Below are 21,906 nucleotides of genomic sequence, written 5' to 3'. Positions count from 1 at the left end.
GAATTTTCAACAGACATGTGAACTGAACCGCAACCATCTGTCTGTAAATATTTCAAAATGCTTTTTGTGGGTAAACTGGAGCTAGAGCTCTCTGCTGTTCTTGGTGCTTGTTGCCAATGTTCTGGGGTATCCTTCACCTACTCCACAGGCCTTTCTGCCTGTCTTGTTTACTGTGTGGTCCAATGACCATGGGCTTCAAAAATTGTGCTTGTCAGGCAATGCCCTTGCTAAGGTGTTGCTCCATAAGGGAAGGTGAGCTAGAAGCCAGGAGTAAACAAAGTGAGGAGGGACAGTATCCAGTCCCACGGTTCCCAAGCAAGGCAAGCAGAGCAGATCCAGTGATGGCAACCAGCTTCAGCCAGGAGTCTGGGTTACCAGACACGTCTGTAACAATGAGGCAGGTCTGAGGTTAAGTCAAAGTCAGGAACTGGGCTTGGTGACCGTGGTCAGCCAAGGGTCTAATGTTCGCCAGGCAAGTTCATACTGAAGAGACAGGTTCAAGGTCAAACCTGGAAGTCAGGGGCTGGGTCAGTGGGATACATGGCCAAGCTGTAGTGTTGCTCAGGTGAGGACCACAGGCAAAAGCCTCAGCCTAAAAGCAACACCTGAGCAAAAGGTAGTGTGAAAGCCCCTGGTGGGGCTTCTTTTCAAGTCTTCCTCCTTCACAGCAGTCTGAAGCAAGATTAGACAGCTGTATCAGGCAGCTGATCTTGAGCTCAGGAACCTGTTAGGAAGTGCGGAGGGAGCTCTGAGTCATGACAGTGCCGTCCCACTGTCCCAGGTAGGCTTGCTCTGTGCACACATTTGTTTAGACTTAGCAATTTGAACCACTGCTGTTGTCATTTTTCTAGTTTTGGGAGCGGTTACCTCCATCCCGTTCTAACCGTGCTCACCGATCAGGCTCTGGCACAGCCACTGCCATCCACATTCCTTGCCAAATACTTACCAGATGGTTATTTCCTTTGTATTTGTGCCCAAATAGCTGTGACTGAGCTAAACAAACAATGTGTCAGAGTACAGCTGTTTAGCCAAAGTCAAGCTTGAAGCCAGAACAAACCCCCATGGAGCAATGAGACACAGCAAGCAAGGGTGGCAAGTTACCAAAGCCTTGCCACAGCAGCTGTGCTGTACCCATTGAGAGATGTGGGACCTGCTCTGATTCAAAGGGACAGTGCCCCTGCAGGGATCTGTCACTTCGTATGTGCTTGGTGATGGAGTTTGCCAGGCCATCTCCAACCTTACGTTGCAACAGGAACACACTGCACTCTGAAAGCGTGCAGGGCCAGGCTGTAGCAGCCCTGCTTTGGACTTAAGCAGAGACCAAAGATTTGGGGATACAGATAAAATTCATGCTTTAGGTTGGTGAAGGCTGCATCCTGTTATCACAGGGATTCTCAGGAAGGGGATCAAGGTTTCCCCTTTATCTGGAGGTTTTGGGTTCCGTTGAATATGACTGGAAACTCGGGAAGCACTGAAGGTATTGAAGCAGTTCTCCTGACGGCAGCTAGCTGCCCAGCCACCAGAACACTCTTCCTGTCATACAGCAGGCAGTCAGGATTAAGTGGGATTTGGAGGATAGGGTCAGCACAGACCAAGAGATTCTTCCCCTTTGATACATCTTCTGTAAGGGAAATTAATTTTAAAAAATACATTCAGATGTTTCTTTACTAAAGTTGCAATTACGTGTCAACTACAGAAGGAATTTAAGGGTAAGATGTTGGTTCAAATGAGTCTGTTCACACCATCAACTACAAATTTGGCTGTTCCTTGCTCATGTTCTGTTCCTGTCCTATTTATTTCATATGTAGGAATAATAATTGCAGCAACCTCAGAAGCTACTTAAAACAATGCAGATTTCACATGAAAATCTAGTAAAATCAAAGATAGAAACCCAAGAAAGAGATCTTAGTTTTTCAATACTTCTTCTTAATATTTGAAAGTCCTTACCTGACAGAGTGAAAGCAGCAAAGTGCTCATAAATTAGTTACCTGTTACCAAAATTTAAAGCAACACAATAGCATTAATGTAGTCAGAAGACTGAAACTTGTGAGCAATTTTTCTTTCAGCCTATTTAATATTAAACTGCTGACCTGTAAAACATGGGTAATTAAATGGCAAGACCAGAATGCTGAAGGCAGCTTTGCTTCTCCTTTTAAATTTGCTGATGCAATTTAAATCACATGCCTTACAATTTTCTTGCTTTCTGGAAACCTCCAGTGACTGGTGTGCCACTGTCATTCTTTATCCATTAAAATTCATCTGCTTTCATGTGAGTGAATACGCTGATGTCTTCCTTCTTTGTGAAACGTTTAAACTTTTAGATCTCTTCAGTATGTAATACCTAGAAATCACTATCATTCAGTTGGTGATAACAGAAGAGGAATTCAGATGGGGCGGTATTGGCATTGCCCTCAGGCTCTGAATTCAAAGTATCTTCTTACAGTGGCATCCAGATGCCAATTTGTAAAAGAAATGCCATTGTTTTGCATTGTACTGTATTTTTTTGGACAATTGAAAAAAACAGGGATTTTGGTGGGGGGTGATTGTTACTTGTTGTCAGTTGATTGTGTTGTGGGTTTTTTTTTCTCCCTATTTCGTTTGCATCTGACAGCAATTCTCGTACTGCCTTGAGCAGCTAAACTATGTTGTGTGTGATTTTTTTATTGTGGGCAAAAGGAAGGAACTGCTGCTAATAATTTGTGTTTTAACAGGATGGGAAAACAGCAGAAGATCTCGCCAGAGCAGAGCAGCATGAACATGTAGCCAGTCTGCTTGCAAGACTTAAAAAGGTTAGGAATGCATTAATTTTAACTGAGATTTTCATGTTTTTAAGATACCAAGAAAAGCTTGACTGTGGGAAATCATACAGTAAGATAGTCATCAAAGCCATTCTAAAAAGCTGTTGCAAATATCCTTACTGGGATGTTGTCTTTTTTTTTTCCTTAATTTTTAATTTGAAATTGTGCCCATAGTTGAAGCTAGTATATACATATTAACAAAAACGGCTAAGCTAGTCTGAACCACTGATCTATTTTATCCTGTCTCTGCCGATGCCTAACAAAGCATTTAAGGTGTTTAAGAAAGTGGAAAATGAACTATTAATAATTAGCACATCCCACAAAAGGACTTCCTTCCCCACCGTCACCATTTTCATTACATCAGTGTTACGAAGTTTGAAGGGTTTGTGCCCCTTCCAGTAACTCCAATACCGTCTGGAATAATTGTACAAGTTCTCAATGTCTTTTTTTTAATTTTGCAATTTCAGTCTCTCCAAATCCCCTGACAACTAGAATGCAAAGCTGATCTGGGTTTGTTGTAAGGCAGTAAGTCTGACACGTCTGATACGCACCAATTATTCCATATACGCAGCATCACTCATGCCGTGAAGGTTCAGGGACCACTTGCCTGGAGATTACAGGCAAGAGCCAGACCAGTTAAAACAATCCTGTTTAATAAGCAGATGGGTCTCTGGAAAACTGAAATAAATGACCATTTCAGAGTAGCAATGGAAGATGGTGTGTAGCTGGCATTGCCAAGGTGGAAGTAGAATCATGTCCTTTAGTTCTGGCGGTAAATCTGTACTGGCTAGGATTGTAAAATATATCAGTGAAGATGTCAGAAAGTGCCAAAGTTCAGGTTTTCTTTGCAATGATAGCTTTTGTAACTGTTTGTCATAACAGGATCCATTTTGCATAGTTGTATCACTGCACTAAACCCTTGCCTGTGCCTGCACACAGGTGCATAAGTTTGTGTTTTAGTCATGATGTAAATAAGGAACTAATACAAGCTGACTTAGAACAAAAGGGAGACAGATAAATCTCTTCTGAGAGAGATGTTAGTAGATGGTAGCTCTGATCGTGATAGCAGAGTATTCTTAGTTATTGAAGGCCTGCCTACATATATAGGGAAAATGTGTGATAATTATATACTTCATCAGAGTATACTTTGCGACAGAGAATCTGATCAACTGAAATTAATAAACTATACCAAACCACTGAAAATACTCTAGTACTTCTCAAAATAGTCAGTTTCATCTAGTACAGACTGTACCTGACACATTTTATTGTTAGTGCCTGTGGAGGGTTTTGTCCGTAATAGCACACACATGAAGAACATCCTGTCACAGTGGCTCCTGCAGAGGATTCGGCATTAGCCATCAGGGGTTGCAGGATTTGCATTGTGACTAACTTATTTAATAAATGCCTGTTAGCGAGGAAGGAACTAAATTATATGCGCTACTATTTCTATCAGATTTCTCAGCTTAATTGCTGCATGCTTATAATTTTGGGGGGCTGTAGGTGCTCATTTAATGAGTCATCCTACCCGTTAAACTCAGTACAAATGCAGAACAACAGACCCTCTCTCTCAGCTCCAGATGGGGGAATAAAGGAAGGGAAGATGAAGCTAGTTCCTCCGCCCTTCCTTGTCTGCTATATCCCTGTTTCCTTAGAACAGGTCTTTCTGTGGTGACAGACACTGGCTAGTTTGCTGTCCTGCGCTATGACCCCTTGCTGAATTGATTTTTCAAGCTTAGCTTGTGTGGGAAATAGAGCTTCCATGTCTGATTGCCTCTTACTAGGCAAAGAGAAAAGACATATTTTGCTTTGTTCATTCCCTGCTACGTCTGTGACAGGGACAGGAGTATACTACAGATACTACAAGACAAGATGCAGAGGGGTAACGGGGGAGCTCAAACTGGAAACTTCTGTAGGAGATGTGATTGGGTTTGAGGAAGGCCTGTGTGGGAGGAGGAGATTGCAGCTGTGGAAGAGGCAATGAACGCATACAGAGGGCAAATTGTGAGAGGAGAGTTAAGTAGAGAGGCAGATCTCTTGAGGCTTTGGAGTAAAGAGGGAAACCAGTCTGGAGGTTGTACGCTTGCAGTAGAGGGGTAGAACAATGGAAGTTGAACGTTATGTGAGAGGTCTTTTAAGGTAAAGAAGAGTAAGTGTTTGGGGAAAGGAGAGAGAAGATTGGTCTGGGAAAAGCAATATTTACCTTGCAAAGAACTGAAGTGGAAATAAAGAGAGTACTAAGTGGGAGGAGGAGGGAGAGGAAAGAGCAGAATTCTCCCAAATATGAGAAGTACAGAAAAAGCTGATGTAAAGAAGAGAAATGCACATCAAGTTTTCCCATTGCATAGGTGGTAGCTGTCACTGCAAAACTCGTATTGTATAAGATTATGGATATTGGTTATGCTACTGAGATTCACAGGTAAGGGGAACGAGTACTGAAAGAGACTAGTTTTTCTCTCTTTTGCCCTTTCCATCAGAGGTCAAAATGATCCAATTTACTGGTGTTGAGCCTGAAGTCATGTGTGATTTTTATGAAGGCTCAAGGTGGCTCTTGAGAGCAAGCACTCAGCCGTGCCTTGTCTACCTGTCGTTCCCCTTCTGCCAGTAACTGATCATTTGCATGATGAAGCAGATGGGGGAACTGATCCAGATGAACACCAACCTGGCAAGAAAGTGTTATCTAAACCCTTTGTTTTGAGTTTGTTGGGAGCCAGAAGTTCCCTGCCACACGTTCTGATTTCTTCTTTATGTTGAATTTTAGGATACGCACCGGGGGCTTTTTATCCAGCAGCTGCGGCATACGCAGAATCCACAGCCCCGGATCAAACTGAAGTTGTTTGGATACTCTGGCGCTGGGAAAACGACCCTCGTGGAGTCTCTCAAGTGTGGCCTGATACGAAGCTTTTTCCGAAGACGTAGGCCTAGGCTCTCCTCCACAAACTCAACGAGATTCCCTCCATCTCCTTTGTCTTCCAAACCTTCAGGTATGACTTCGAAGCTGTAACGTTTGAACGGGAAAACACTTTCCTCTTAGTCTGTGCAGCTCCTACAGAAGAGCTGTTGGCTGTATTGGAAAAGACAGGACAAGCTAAGCATGTAAGAAACCAAAGCAGAGAGGGCATTGAGTTCTCTGTGCACAGGCTCATACCCAAAGGAAGAGCAAAGAGCAGCAGGTGTGAAGGGTGTAGGAGTAGTTAAGGTTTTGTTTACTCATGTGCTGCATAAGTGAACTTGAAGAGCGGAGGACAGGACTCATGAACACTAGCTTTTATTTTTCACAAAAAGTCCTAGGCTATGAATGCCAGTGTCATGACCAGATTCCACCATCTTGGGTTTGGGCGTTATGTTTTGTCAGCCTTTTTGGTTGAGTAGCTTCGTTAAACTCCGTGCAAAATTGAAACAGTTGCTGCATCTTTGTGTGATCTTTAAGTGGTAACAGAGGATTCAGAATTGCCTCTGATGCCTTGGAGTGCTTTTCCGTAAGGCACAAGAGTGGATTAGCCCACTTAGAGGTGTCTAAAATAGTCTCCAAACTAGGTGAAAATGAAAGTTTCCTAAACTGAAGTAAATGGGTGCAAATAATAGGGAAACTTTGACCATGTAGCACCAGTTAGCCTGTGTGAAGTGGGAAGAGCTTTAGGATGTGGAGAAACTAGCTAGGTTTATACTTTGACATGTCCCTGGCTTTGGCAGAACCCACAGTTGTGGCAGGATACCCAAAAAAGTAGTGAACTATTTGTCCAGCTCCCTGTCCTAACACCGAGGGGCTGCGCAATGTATACAAAGGTAAGCAGGCATGTTGAGGCGCTCAAGTTTAAATTGATGTTTAGAAGTAGCGGTCCTATGTACGTTTTAGATGAGGTCAGGATTGTCTTTTTCTTTAAAAACGTTTGGATAATACCTGCAAGTTTAGGTTTCATTCATCATTTTTTAAGTAATGTTAGAACAGTGCTAGTAGTAGATTTCATATCTGTCTGTAGTCACCTGAGGAAGCTCGAAGGTACTCACAGAGTGGCGTAACAAGACAAGACACCTGGCACAGTGATGCTTACTTTATTTGCTATTCACTTAACACAAGGGGCTCACATCTGCGACAACAGAATAAAGAAATTGATTAAATGAATCAGTCAGAAGTTCTTGGTTTGCTTACCGTAATTTACTATGTCATACAAGGGGAGATAAGTCACTCAAGGAATATCAGTTCCTGCAGGCAGTGCAGGAAGGTTTTCACTGAAGACAAATTTTTTTATGTTGGTTGGTACCAGAATCAGAGGATAAGTCTTCGGCTCTCACACTATCATAAAATCAGACAAGACTGCCAGTCACATTAGCAACTCTTTATAGAAATAACAGTGAATCCGAAGCATGAAAGTAGCTTACCTAGATATAAAGTCATAAAGTTATGCAGTGCTGTGCACACTTGAAAGTTTTGCAGTTCTGTGCAAAAAAAAAGGTACTATGGTGGTGTTATAATGTTTGGATTTTTGGGTTTTGCTTTGTTTCAGTATCTGTTCTTTTGGGATTAAAATCATTATATAACATGTAAATAATGTTATGGGTTGAGTGACCTAATCACATAAACATTTAAACCAGCACAATTTGGTCTATACTTCATCATGTGCTTAGGTTTGTTTAAATTCTGTAAAAATAAGTTTGCAAATTCACCGTGTATTTATTTACAAGAGCCTAAAGATTTAAATATTACACTAGAAGATCAAACATGAAAGTATAGTTTTACAGCTGACAAGTAGTTTCTTTCTATATTAAAACTCAAATTTTAACAATTCAGCATCAAGTGGAGGAAAGAAATCTTTACTTTCTCCACTAGATGGTGCAAGTGAATTAAAAAGCCCTTTCATTTCCCATTTACTCGGGGAATCTGAATTAAGCATGAACTAAGCAAATTGCTTATTAGTAAAATAATTTTGGTTAAGGGCCTCCTTTTCTCTTCCACCTCCCCAGAAATAGTTGTTACACGGTGATATTTTTATCCTTATTTGCAGGAATCAACTATATGACTATGTAGCATTTCCATGCCAATAAAAATAGCCCAAAGAAGAACTTTAACTACTGAAACCGTTCATTTACAAACCATTCAATTTTTTTTCTATGCTTCCCACCCAGCGGTGTATCTGCTCAAAAGCAGTAAGTGTTCTGTGGGATCATTCTAATATTTTCCTTTCATCGTTCAGAATAAGGATGTATTTGTGTATGCTCACAGCTTGGTAGTCCTCTCCTTTCTTTGAAGAGCAGTTTGGTTTTTTTAACTCAGCTTTTATCCTTTGCATACTTATTTTGAAGTGATCTGGTTGTGATTTTCACATGGTTTGTAATCTCATTTTCCTTTCCCTGACCCAGTTTCAGTAAGCATTACAAATCTTTATCCTGGTTGTGAGAATGTCAGCGTGAGAAGCCGTAGTATGATGTTTGAGCCCGGCCTGACCAAAGGAGTATTAGAAGCTTTAGTTTCACCTGCTCATCACTCTCACTTCTCTGCTGATGACCAGTCCACGAAGGCCATTGACATTCAAAATGCCTGCTTGCATGGTAAGCAGAGTCCTGGGCTGGCATTGCCTAAATGCTGTGGGACAGTTAATGTCATGTTGCTGGTTTTTAAAAATAAAAATGAGAAAAAAAAATCTGACTTGGTATGGTCGTTACTGTGGTTGAGAATCCAACAGTGGTGGAGTTTGGTTCGTTTAAGCAGAAAGTAAATCTACACAAAGTTCTCTACCTATAATACGCACAGTAATCACTTGTGTCAGATTGTTATAGTATGACATAGAAACGTTTTTGAGATGAGTAAGTGGTGCAGCAGGGAGGAGGGATTTGGTGTAATAGGAGTGCGTGGCAGACCAGCTACTAGTGTGAAAGCTCCTTCACCTATACTATATGTTGTTTGGAGATTTTACCAGAGGTAATCTGGTCCCATAGACCCAAGCGTCTTCACAACGTAAGCGGTTCCCAGCTGTATGAAAGACCTACCATTCTCGCCCCGTGACAGGGCTGGATCATCTTTGGTGAGTCCTGGAGCTCACCAAACATGGTGAGTGGAGCTTCTGATTTAATTTGTTTTGAAAGGAAGCTAACTGCTCTGCAATTGAAACCAGTTAGCAGTAAGATGGTCAGTCAGAGAAGTTGTCGTAAGTATATACATGGCTTTTGACTATGAAGACCGTACAAATGGTGCATATACACCTCCAGCAATACTAATTGTTATATCTATCTGTGGGGTCTCTTCTTAATAAGGATGATGTTTTGCATGCCTTAGCAGCCACAATTCTGAGGCTGAGTTAGGATTAATCAAGATTTTATTTTGGAGAGAGAAACCTATTTATGAACGCAGTATATGCACACTAACACATGCAGTGACAAAACGTTTGTCCTACATGCTGAAGAGTTTGGCATGTAGCTAAAGCTCCTTATTTGTCCAGGCTAATTTCCTCTTTCAGTGTAATTTGAAACCAAGTCAAATTCTGTAGTGAAATAGAGTTGTGCAAAAGACTGACAGAAGGGGTTTATTTTCTTTCTCTGTGCTGTGTTGATATAGAAGGAAAGCGTGCAGATAGGTGAACTCTGAATAGCTGTACTCATAACAGCATATTTGAGGTTTCTGGGTTACTTTGTTCTAGAAGTTTGAGGTGCATCTTCCTCAACATTTATTTAAATAGACGTAGTACAAGTGCACCAGACTTCACCCTAATCAGATGGTGAGTCTGGGAAGTGCCATACAGTGCAACACACTAATACTTTTCCCACCTGCAGCTAAACGAGATGGCAACAAGAAGCATGGTGCTGTGGGGATCCTTAACATGGTGATTCTTCAGTCCTGACTTAAACAATATGATGTGAATGGTACAATTCTGTAAAGCAGAGTGGCTTCTTTGAGAATTTCCTTCAGCTGTTTTTACTACCAGCAGTGGCATGTTAAGAAGAAAAATTAATAAAAATGTTGAGCTTTTGGGGGTGAGCAGGAAAAAATGGGAGCCTTTTTTCTTGTTTTTCAAGGGAATTACAAAATCCGTTGCTGTTGTGGAAGGCAAAGGCCAATTTAATGTGTAAGGTTTGCATGCATTTAACACACAGGTGCTTCCAGGTGGCATCCAGCTGAATGTCCTAGAGAAGTGAATGTGAGAGAGGAACGGGTTGTGAGGACCCAGCTTCTGAGACCAACTGAAACCCGTTCCGTTTGTTCATGATTGCATTTGCAGTCTTGCTTTCTCGTGTGCATACAGTTTATCTTTGTGAAAGTTTAAATCAGATTAACTCTTTTGTTTGTCTTTCCATGGCTGAAAGATGCTTCACGTTTACTGACAGAGTGTGATCTGATCTCTTCATCTGTTTGCCTGTTTTTCAGGAGTTGGCGACTTCAGCATCTGGGAATTCTCTGGGAATCCTGTGTATTTCTGCTGTTACGATTATTTTGCTGCAAATGATCCCACTGCGATTCACATAGTGCTTTTTAGTCTTGAGGAGCCTTACGAAATCCAGTTAAACCAAGTGACCTTTTGGCTCAGTTTCCTGAAATCATTAGTCCCAGTTGAGGAGCCAATAGGTATGCTCTTCTATCTGTTAATGAAATAGGAGGGGACTATAAGATAAAGCTTCTTGTGTTTCTCTGGAAGTTTGTACATCTTCTGTGTTGAGTGCTGTTATGTGTCTTCATCCGCATGTATTCAAACAAACTTTACACAGGGTTTGCTACAGAAAGGGAATTTTATCTGTGAAACAAGCCTGAAGGGTTGTGCATACCACTTAGTCCAACTAAAAGAGTCATGAGGTACACTGCAGCCTCTTGTGGCACTCTGATTTACATCCGTAAATGGCAGATGAAGTTTTATGTCACATAAGCTGCATGGAAAAGAGTTTCAGAGGGTTGGAACCAACCAGTTTTAGACGCATTGCTTATATTCTACCTATATCTAAGTCCAGTTAACAGTGTTTCCAGCATAAATTAGTCTTGTCAGTGAGAACAGGAGAGAACGACATTGTGGAGTGGCATTACCTCTCAATACGTGCCACTGTAACATACTTAACTAGAGTTGTATTTGGACTTCAAACACGTTAATTTTTTGGAGCATCAGGGAGTACAGAATTTCTAGTAAATTTCACTTCACACTTTCTCCAACTTTGCACAAGTTTTAAGTGAGTTTACTTGTTTTATATGCAAGCTTTGTAACGAACAAAGGTACTTGGCAGGCAAACAAAAACAACTCTGAGGGCTTTTTTTTCTTAAAGGGTCTGTAGGTCTAGGTATATATACCATATAATTTGTTTGTGTTTGTCTCTGAGCATTGGTCTGCAGACTGTGAGTTTCATGGTCGAGCCAAGCTCTGACACGTGTCTCTATCCGTGAACCAAAATGTTATTTCAGCCAGTGGATCTAACTCAGCTCTCATGGACGTTTATTAGGCTGCTAGGGACTCACCAAACAAGCAGAACAAATACTTACATAGTGTGAAGAGTATTTCCCCTCTCTTTTTATTTTCTGCTCGATTCTGTATGCACTATCTCAGCCAGATAATAAGGATGAGCCAAGGCAGACCTTCAGTTTTCAGTTCCGGCATTTGCATGCCTTTCATTTTCCATTTTAGGTCTAACCACAAGGTTAACTGTATGAGCATTTAGATCTAACCAACATGAAATTATTTCCGTAAGTAAAAGCTCAGAAATTTGCAGAAAAGTATCAAAGCTGAAAATACAGTTAATTTGCAATTGCTGAAATCTTTTCACGGCTCCTCAATCTAGCAAGGAAACTTAGTTCTTGGTTTGACCAAGTTAAGATCTGACTTAATTGTTTCTTCTTGCTGATCTAATTATCAGCAGTATTTAGATACTTCGCTTAAATCATTGTTTATACTGGTGAGCTCAATTCAGGTATCCATGCCTTCAACTGCCAAAAAAAAAAAAATAACGCAATTTTAAAATACTTACCTTGAAGTGCTGTGCAGAGATTTGGGAAAATATGTTTTTTTGTAATTGAATCAAGATTCTGTAGCTTTTAGTTGATGAAAACTGAGAAGTGATATAAGCATATTTCTCCCATGTGAAGTTTTGCCAAACTAAAACAGCAGGATTGGATGTACTGTCTTTTTTAGAAATAATTTAATGACGTGTCCCCTTTTCGGGAAGATCAGTTTGAGAAAAGATTGAAAACTGTGCGTTCCATACTGTCACCTCATTCATTCCATTTGTGTCTTTCTTTCTCTCTTATTCTTTTTCATGGTTTCTGCCAGGCTTTCCTACTTAACTCTCACCTAAGTGAGAGGTCATTGTTTGTGTAAGTACTGCAAAATAGCATTCATACCAATGTATGAATGTTGTAGACATTTTGTGTTCTACATGTAATCCTCTACTCTATACCTGTGGTATTAAGGACCATCCAAAGATTATGAGAAACCCTTTCAAGAAGCTGCTATTTTTAATTATTTTTCCTCACACTATTATAGTTTGTAGTTAATAGATATATCATTAGTGTTATTGTTTTAACAAAAACATTATTCAATAAAGTCATGTAATATCAATGTATCTGACGTTATTCAAAGAGTCTGGCTATTCAAGTTGGACAGTATACAGATAATCCTATAGGCAGATAACAGCCAAAGCACCAGTGGTGTAAGCACAGTATGGCTGTGCTTAGAGTTGGTAAATCCACTGCAAAAGTGATTGGTATGAAGAATGTAAAATGCATTGCTGCTTTCCCAGCAAAGAGCCATCGCCATAGGCATGTCTCATAGTGAAGGGGTGCTCTTGTTTCTCTTCTAGCATTTGGTGGGAAGCTGAAAAGTCCCCTGCGTGTTGTTTTGGTCGCCACACATGCTGACATAGTGAATCTTCCTCGGCCCGTTGGGGGAGAGTTTTGGTATGACAAAGACATGTCATTGTTGAAAGAGATCAGGAACAGGTAAGTGGGGAGTATGTTTATATGTAGTGTTTAAACATGTCAATTGGAAAGAAAAAATGGTAACATGCACAGGAATATGTAAAAGGTTTTTATGTGGCTTACACTTTATGATATTATGATATTTTGAGTATGTTCAGGAAGCTTATATTTTGCAAAAATTACCAGTATTATAGTGAGCAAGCTGCCTTAAGTGAGCTAAAATGAGCCAAGTGGTGCAAAAATGAGTGGAGGCTCAGGAAGTCTCACCCTGTAAACACTGGGATACACCCAAGGGCTCATATCAGCCATCTGTGTAACATCTGGGTGTTCGGGTTTTGCACCAGTCTCAGAAAAATGGGCAGTTCTCAGCTACGACCTCTGGGTGCCTTACAGAAGAGCAACCCTTTGCTCTGAGTTGGTTTAGGACGGGTAGGAAAAAAGGTGAAGGAAGCCTGGAGGTACTCTATACACAGTTTGTGAAGAGTTGGACACAGTGACAGTCACACAGGTGACGAGGTCAGCCAAGAGGTACCTAGAAGTTAAGGAAACTTGTAGCCTTCTTCAGCAAATGTTTGGAGAGCATGCTCATTGTAGATGGAAATAGGGTTTTTTTTTTTCACGAACATACTATTGTATAAAGTAACAATAATTTATATTCACAGTGAGCACATAAGTGCTAATTCGTGGTACGAGGAACCATCCATTCCTGTGAATGCAGACACTTAGACACTTGTCTGGACTGTACAAGAAACCATTGTAGGAATTCCAGCAAAACAGTGGCAAGGCAGTATCTTAATCAATTGAAATAAAGCAACACAAAATACCTGTGTGTAATCCTTGGTGTTGGAATCCAAATCAGTCCAGAGCTAAGAAGACAAGTATGTGCAGTTGAAAAGTCAAAAGGAAGCAAGAAACAGAGATAGTGTCAATAGCAATGGCAACTGAACTATTTGAGAAGAAAGAAAACAACAAATATGAAGACCTTAAAAAGAATTATTTCCTGGTGTCCCTTCTCTAGTAAAAAGTTTGGTTTTGTAATTACAACTACTGTGATGCAGTTGTAATTTTCATATGCATCTTCATCCATGTTCCTTGGGAAAGATGATTTTCTCTCAACATCTCTATTTTCAAGAAAATTTAAGAGCAGCTGTCTGTGCTTATAAACTACCTTAGCGTAATCAGTACTTAAACTTTTTCATCATTCCTTGAAGAAAAATAACTATTGTGTAATTTAAGGGTGTAGTACAACTGGATTAAGAAATAAAACTGGATTTGGGACTAAGCAAATAATTGCTCACCTTTTCTCTTTTAGATTTGGAAATGATCTGCAAATTTCAGACAAGTTATTTGTCTTGGATGCTGGAGCATCTGGGTCTAAAGATATGAAGCTTCTCCGAAATCACTTGCAAGAAATAAGAAGCCAAATAATTTCTGTAAGTAATGTTTAATGGTCTGGGTTGGGCCAGACAAAATGTGAAAATCTTGTGTAATAATTTATTGTAAGTTTAGTACTTACATCATGAAACTTAAAGAAACCAGTGTTGTTTCATGTTTTTGGCAGCAGGCTTGACAGACCTGGTGATAAACAAACTCCTGACATCACAGAGTCGGTCAGCTTTTTCAGAATTGTAGGTGTGTTGTACAGGTCACCAAAATTAATTCTCTTGAAAGGAAACGATTTGAGAATTTCAGTTCCAAGTTATACTTTCGTATTTTGAACTGATGCTGTTTGGATTCCAGTGTTGACCTTCCTTTTTGTTTGTTTTAAATCTTTTTTTTTTATGAGTGTATTACAGAGAAACAGAATATATTTCAGGCAAGTACATTTTTCATTAAAAAACCCACCAGACTAGAACAGTGTCGTCAACTGTTAGAAAGGTAATTCCCAATATAGATGTGTGAACTGAATATGCGTTAACTTTTACTGCACTTTTTTACTGAAAAATATGTGCTTGGAGTTGTGTATATGTATGTGTAGGTATATGTATATGAGACTAAAGGTAGAATAGCCGTGGTTTGATGTCATTACCATGAATCATGAATCACCATGACCAAGTCAAGTTGTTACGTAGCCTGTGACAAATGGATTTAAATTTCTTCATATGAAAGGCCCTCTTACTTGTGTAACATGCCAAGACTTTCTGCAGCTACTTCTGATAGGTATTTTTTAAAAAAATGAATTAAAAGTGAGTGTATTACTGAGTTCATTCTGGAAACATCAAGGAAAATGTTTGGTTTTATGCAAAATTCAGCCTATTTTACATTCCCAATGGTCTCTTGACTTAATAAGCTTTTCTTCTCTGACAAAACTTATCGTAGCCATGGTCACTAGCTTGAAATCTGGAGAGCATTGCTGCGTGTGTGCTGCAGCTTGAGAGTGTAGGATGAAGGCATCAGTGATGTCCAAGACAATCAATAGATAAAAGTACCATCTTCATATCTGGTACTCTCCTGTCTCATCTGCTGAAGTAAATTGATCCTGTACAGATACTGATGAGTACAGATTTTAATTGAAGTTGACAATTTCTGAAATAACGATTAACTTCTAGATGCATGAAGGCAATTGATACATCTTGAAGTCACTGTTTCAGGTGGTCAGCATGTTTGAGAAGGCAGGACTATATAAAACAAACTTTGTTCCTTTGTAATCATGGTGATGTTTGGAAAGTTTGCTTATTTGAGTGAAAAAGTTGTTTCTGGAATTCACTTTATTAAGAAAAGTTAGATCTTACGTCAAGTGAATGCCACGTGGAAGAGTAAGGGTCCATCACAAGGGGAACTCTTTGGACATGAATATGCATCATGAATGTATTGTAACCTCCATTCAAACAAAAAAAACCAACAACAATAGTACTCTTAGCAGAGTAGAATGATAAATGGATGTTTTCTGTGCTTTTCTAAGACTTGCCCACCTATGACTCATCTGTGTGAAAAAATAATCTCCACACTGCCTTCATGGAGAAAAATGAATGGACCCAACCAGCTGATGTCCTTGCAGCAGTTTGTATACGATGTACAGGAACAGCTTAATCCACTAGCAAGTGAAGATGACCTACGGCATATTGCACAGCAGTTGCATAGCATAGGAGAAGTAAGTGTTTTTAACTAAATTCCATATCTCTGCAATGGTAGAATATTGCTCTGGTAGAATATTGCTTAATGGGATTTAAGCAAATGTCTATAGTTATTTTTTTCCTCCTCCCTCTTAAGACATAAGAAGTAGAGACTGGTTAACTTTTTGTTATCATTATTGTCTTGTGGCTCCTGTTTCATTCAACATTGTTTCTTTGAGACAGGGAGAATTAAGTTTATTGATCTAGTTGTAAGGATATTAAATACCCAGAAAGGATAAGTATGCTATAGTCTTAAATGAGATAGTGCCTAATGTGTTCACTGCATATAAGAAATTTGTGTGTCCATTAGAAATTGAATCATAGGATAACGTCTTTGCATAAGTAGCTTGCAAGGCATGGCTAGGCCTTACAGCTGTTGGGCTCTAATGGCTTCATTACTAGTGGCAATCAAGAACAAGAACTGGTCTTTGTTCCAAATAATTGCAAGAAAATAAAATACACTGTTTGTTTTTCTCCTGTCAGCGGTGTTAATTAAATGATTGGGTCAGTAAGTTAGTAAGGAGAGAAGATGGGGTATCATCTTGTACTCCACAAGATGTAAATAGTAACTTTTATATTTATAAACAGATTAACATTATGCAGAGTGAAACTGTCCAAGATGTTGTACTTCTGGATCCTCGCTGGCTCTGTTCAAACGTCCTTGCAAAAATCCTGTCAGTGGAGAACCCAAAAGCCCTCCATCACTATAGAGGTCGGTACACTATAGAGGATATCCAGCGTCTGGTGACGGACAGTGATGTGGAAGAACTGATACAGATTTTGGATGCCATGGATATTTGTGCCAGGGACCTTAGCAGTGGAGCAATGGTGGATATTCCTGCTCTCATAAAGACTGACAATCTCCACAGGTCTTGGACAGATGAGGAGGATGAGGTTCTGATTTATGGTGGTGTTAGAATCGTTCCTGTGGAACATCTTACCCCATTTCCTTGTGGAATTTTTCATAAAGTTCAGGTGAATCTCTGCAGGTGGATTCATCAGCAAAGCACAGAGGGAGATGCTGATATACGTCTGTGGGTAAATGGATCAAAGATTATGAATCGTGGAGCAGAGCTTTTAGTGCTGCTGGTCAACCATGGTCAGGGTATAGAGGTTCAAGTTAGAGGACTGGAAACAGAGAAGATCAAGTGCTGCTTACTTCTGGATTCTGTGTGCAGCACCATTGATAACTTAATGGCCACAACCTTACCGGGCCTTCTGACCGTGAAATACTACCTTAGTCCTCAGCAGCTGAGGGAGCATCATGAACCAGTAATGGTCTACCAGCCTAGAGACTTTTTCCGTGCACAGAGTCAAAAAGAGACATCACTAACTAACACTATGGGGGGATATAAAGAGAGCTTTAGCAGTATACTGTGTTTTGGGTGTCTTGATGTCTACTCCCAGGGAAGCCTAGGAATGGATATTCATGTTTCCGATCTGAATCTACTTACCAGGAGAAAACTAAGTCGACTTTTGGATCCACCTGATCCTATGGGCAAAGATTGGTGCCTTCTGGCCATGAATCTGGGCCTCCCTGATCTTGTTGCAAAGTACAATACAAATAATGGAACACAAAATGACTTTCTCTCAAGCCCAGTCCATGCCCTTCTGCAGGAGTGGAGTAATGCTCCTGAGAGCACTGTAGGTATCCTAATGTCTAAACTGAGGGAATTAGGTCGCAGAGATGCGGCAGACTTTTTACTGAAGGCATCTTCTGTATTTAAAATAAACTTAGATGCTAATGGTCAAGAGGCTTATGCTTCCAGTTGCAACAGTGGCACATCTTATAACTCAATTAGCTCTGTAGTGTCACGGTAAGAGCAGATGTTTTGCATGGACGTCCTTTCAAACTGCAGGAAAAAAAAAAGATACAGTACAGGAGTTTCTGTGCATTTTCATTTATGAGGTTTTACATCAAAGGATCTTTATCCTTCTCCAGCACCACCTTTTTGTGCATAAACTTTCTACTTCTTACTGTGAATTGTTGCTTTTTATCTATTCTGGTGTACTTCTGGTGTTTTAAAATTATACCTGATACATAATGTGCTGCTTAATACTGCCATTTTAACTGGAAAGTCTTAATTTTTGAATTACATACTGCAGCTGTTTTATAAAACATTTTGATTCTCCCCATAAAAGGTAGGGGGAAAGGAATAGCACATATTACCTGAAATGTGTGTTTCTTGCACCCGTTTTTTCTCTTCATTGTGTCCTCTGCTTAACATTTTTTATATTTGTAAGGAGAGAAATCCACCATTTGTGGTCAATCTGACTGAATTTAAAACCACATTGTTTATAGCTGAAAAAGCGAGTGCCTTTTGCAGAAGGGAGGGTGCAGTTGATTTGAATGACCCTGCTGGATTTACAAGAACATGCTACCTCTGTTTCACTTAAATTGTCTGCATGCTTATCATTGCAAGTGGTGCTTGCCTTTTAATTTTTCCTGCACTTCTAAGACATTGGTGATAACTCACGCAGAGCATTCTTGTGCCAGTACTATGGGTATAGACGTGTGATACCTAATCAACTTCAATTACAGTCAAATCATAATGTGAAAATCTCTTAAACTTGCCAATTATCATGCTTCATTATTTCCATGCACCTCAGGTAAAAGTTCGTTATCATTATAGAGTTCAAAAAACACAAGTGTTGGATACTGCAGAATAATATTGTATAGCTGTCATTGTAATTTGTGTATAACAAAGGTTTTCTACTATTAGATCCTGCATTACTTACTTCCTGTACTTGAAAACTTTGATGGGGATAAAAACAAAAAGGAAGCAAGGTTTCTTGCAGTGATAATTTTAAAATTGATATGAGGGAATATGACCCATTCTCTGTCTTAAAAAGCATGTAAGTTTAATGGTGCGATGTGTGTTTGTTTATATATATTGTATGTACATATATTAATACTATTTTTTCCTTAATCTTACAATGTAGTAAAATTTTAAAGGATTTTTCTACAAATAAACTGTTGCTTGTTGCATCCTTGTTGTTCATACTCTGTAGCTGGAAGGCACCAAAATTTCTCTTTTCCTTAGTGTCGCAATCCTGGAGAGGCAATGCCTGACTTCTGCAGTTGTAGGAACCTCCTGTTCCACTTCAGGGGGATTTCTCAGTGCGCTGGAGGAATATTTATGGATTTGTTTACTGCAGAGGTGGTCCCTCTGCAGCAGAGGGATTTGCATTCATTTTGACAAACGGCAAGCCAAAGCTGATTGCTGCATAGCTTTCCCTTTGTGTTTTTTTACAACGAAAACCGGAACAGCAGATGCGAGTCTGTCATCAGGAATCCTCCAGATTATGCTGTGTTGCAAAGGGGGAGAACACTGCGTTAGAGCCTGTGCTGCAGTAATGGTCCTTCACATTACGGATTCCCTCATCACGCGAGGGACTGTGCTGCTGGTGCTTATTTAAACTCTCAGTGTCGCCCGCTGATAGCTGCACAGTCTCTGTACGGCACTCTATGCAGGCAGCTCTGCACAATACCTCCACCCTGCATATACTGCAAAGGAGTTAAAAGGACTCTTCTTAAAATGCTAGTCGCCATTTCCCACTGCCTTGCCGTGCGTATTTTACCCTTGCTTTATTAAATCCTTCCCTGGGCATCGGTGGGTCCTGCCTCTGTCAGCTGAGTTCAGCATCTCCCACCACTGCTCAAAGTTGCTGAGTGAAGAGCCCAGCTTCCCACAGCCCCTGTTTGCCTGTGTTGCTTCACGGCCACCACCACGCTTCACCTCCCAGCCGTGGACATGTTCGGCCCTTCTGTCAGATTGCGTTACGTGGGGGGGGTCTTTCTCATCTCAAAATACTTTGATTTTCTAGCTGGTTTCTTTAGGCCTATTCTTCAGGCATCAAACTTGGAATTACCTTCACTGAGTCTGTGTGCCTGCAGAGTGGGACTTCATATTACAAGTCCAGCGAGAGCAGAGACTACTGTGAGATGCTTTCCCATGCAGGGCTGTCAGTGGTGTCTGTTAGTTTAGGATTTGATTCACCACTGTACTGCGTGTGGCGGAGTGGCAAGATTTTGCGATACCAGGTAGCTCCTCCCTACCTGCCTCCCCAGATGCTTTACGTGCGCTCAAGATGCATGGTCGATTACCAACATTGATGCAGTATTCTTTTTCTTTTTTTTTTTTTCTTTTCTCCTAACAGCATGTTCCTGACAATTCTCTGTTTCTATTTACTGTAAAATGCAGCCCTTGGAGTATAAATTACTTAACGGATGCTATGATGGATCTATGAATGGCAGTAACAGCCTATTGCATCATTTACAGTTTTCATGGTAGTAGGTTCAGGAAAGTGAATCACAGTCATGGGATAGCTTTGGATTGTTTTCCTGTTAATCATGTACTACTGACATTTAAAAAAAAAAAAAAAAGATATTGTCCTAAATGACAATTTTGACAAAAAAAATTAGCAGTGATACAACGGGGCATCCTTCCAGTTGCTTCACTTCTACTGGTTTCTTGTTTTGTTTTGTGAATGCAACTAGGAGCAGAGATTCATGCCACAATTTTTAGAACTGTGTTTAAAATGCACTGATCCTGCCTGCCTCACTCCAGAAATGGAGGAAATGCAAGACTTTGCAAGGTCAAAAAAGTTAGCCATAAATGTAAATTATGTATAGTTTGTGCAAGGAACATGCTAAGCTCAGCTCCTGCTGGTGAAATAAGTGCAGCTGGATACTAACCATTAGGAGACTCTCTTCCTTGCCCTTCTTTGTAGCTTCAGAGCAGAGCTTCTGAAACAATTTTTGAGGATAAAGCAGATTAGCCCCAACATTCATTTTGTCTTCAAAATCCATAATATGGACAAACTCTCAAGCTTGCAACACAGTTGCTCAAAGCCAAGATGCATGACAGATGATCGTGCAGTTTAGAAATGTATGTTACTGGGGTCTGGACTCAAATTCGGGAGAAATTTTCTGAAGAAGGTGAAGGTAGGGAGCAAGTGAGCATTTTGGTGCAAACCATTTTTCCAGTTGCAAACCATTTTTCCAGTGTAAGAGTCTTTTCTCCCAGGCATTCATAGGGTAGGAAAGTGCTTCGTACTGCTATTTGTATTAGGTTTTACTGGTTTTACTATCTGTGGGAGTTTTGCTTCTGACCTGACCGGTGAGTTTGGAAAGCCACAAGAGATCAGTGGCTACATGCAAATGATTTCAAGGGTGGTTCAAGAAGGGCATCCAGAGGTGACCTTGGGTGGAGGTGGATATATATGATTCTTCTCGCCTTAAGAGGATGTAAGCTGGAGACCGCCACAGGTTTTAAGATCCCTATGATTCAGATGATTGAGAAAGAGTTATGAAACTACAGGGGTTTAGCAACTCCCAAGTGTCAAGAGACTGAGAGCCAGGAGGCTTAGAAAGGAGCCAGAGGACAGTTTCCTAAATGGTCAGGTTTCTAGAGACAGCAATGGTGAAGCTGTTAGAGCTGGTCCTAAACCTGTGCTGGCTGCATTGCCCACTCCACGGAGAAGTTACCTGTTAGTTCATTGCAACCTTTGTATTTCAAAGATGCTGTGTTGCAGCATCGTTGTTTGTAACAGGTGCCTCAATTTGAATCACATCGCTATTTCAGCTTCACCAATGAAATGGAGGAGTAATGCCGAGTTGTAACTCCAAACAAAGTAAATGAAGTGTGCTGTTGGCTGAAACCTCTCTAGGTCAGAGGGGATGGAGTAGTGCAGTATCTTCTTTGAAGGTGGCCTGAAAGCACTAGGTACAATATTAAAATTTATTTCTATTTGACATTTTGCTTGTTAAACTCAGTGCAGCAGGTCACAAAAAACCATTAAACAGGACCACAGATTCACTCCCATATCTTTTCAGTCTTTGTCTGGCTTGGAAGGCAAGGCAAGGTAGTGGGTAGAAAAGAGGAAGAAAATCAGTTTTTAACAATGACTGAGGTACTTGATTGCCAAAAAGGTTACAGCCAAGCCACTCAGACTTGGCAGGTGGAAGTGCCTGGGTCTCCAAAAGCCAGATGAGCTGTAGATAAAAGATGGGATCTTTTGGGATTCCACATGGGATCCCACATGATGGGATTCCTCCATGTGGATGCACTGTTTATCATAACAAGCTTTACAGGAACAGTAGGGCCAGCAG

General features: G+C 40.4%; 1 protein-coding gene across 3 annotated transcripts in view; it reads left to right on the top strand.

Moving 5' to 3' along the window:
• Positions 1 to 18,780, top strand: part of DAPK1 (death associated protein kinase 1) — a 90,810-nt gene extending 72,030 nt beyond the window's left edge. For all 3 annotated transcript variants that reach the window (XM_063319717.1, XM_063319716.1, XM_063319718.1), the window contains 8 exons: positions 2,712 to 2,789; positions 5,557 to 5,779; positions 8,154 to 8,342; positions 10,153 to 10,350; positions 12,561 to 12,699; positions 13,991 to 14,111; positions 15,581 to 15,769; positions 16,380 to 18,780. In XM_063319717.1, the coding sequence (XP_063175787.1) occupies positions 2,712 to 2,789; positions 5,557 to 5,779; positions 8,154 to 8,342; positions 10,153 to 10,350; positions 12,561 to 12,699; positions 13,991 to 14,111; positions 15,581 to 15,769; positions 16,380 to 17,612 (2,370 nt within the window). In that variant the 3' untranslated portion in view covers positions 17,613 to 18,780. The remainder of the gene's footprint in view (positions 1 to 2,711; positions 2,790 to 5,556; positions 5,780 to 8,153; positions 8,343 to 10,152; positions 10,351 to 12,560; positions 12,700 to 13,990; positions 14,112 to 15,580; positions 15,770 to 16,379) is intronic.
• The last annotated feature ends 3,126 nt before the right edge of the window (positions 18,781 to 21,906 follow it).

The sequence above is a fragment of the Chroicocephalus ridibundus genome, chromosome Z (genome assembly GCF_963924245.1).
Source record: "Chroicocephalus ridibundus chromosome Z, bChrRid1.1, whole genome shotgun sequence".
In the NCBI taxonomy this organism is placed as follows: Eukaryota; Metazoa; Chordata; class Aves; order Charadriiformes; family Laridae; genus Chroicocephalus; species Chroicocephalus ridibundus.
The sequence above is the reverse complement of the archived record's forward strand: the minus strand, read 5'-3'. Positions and strand labels throughout refer to the sequence as shown.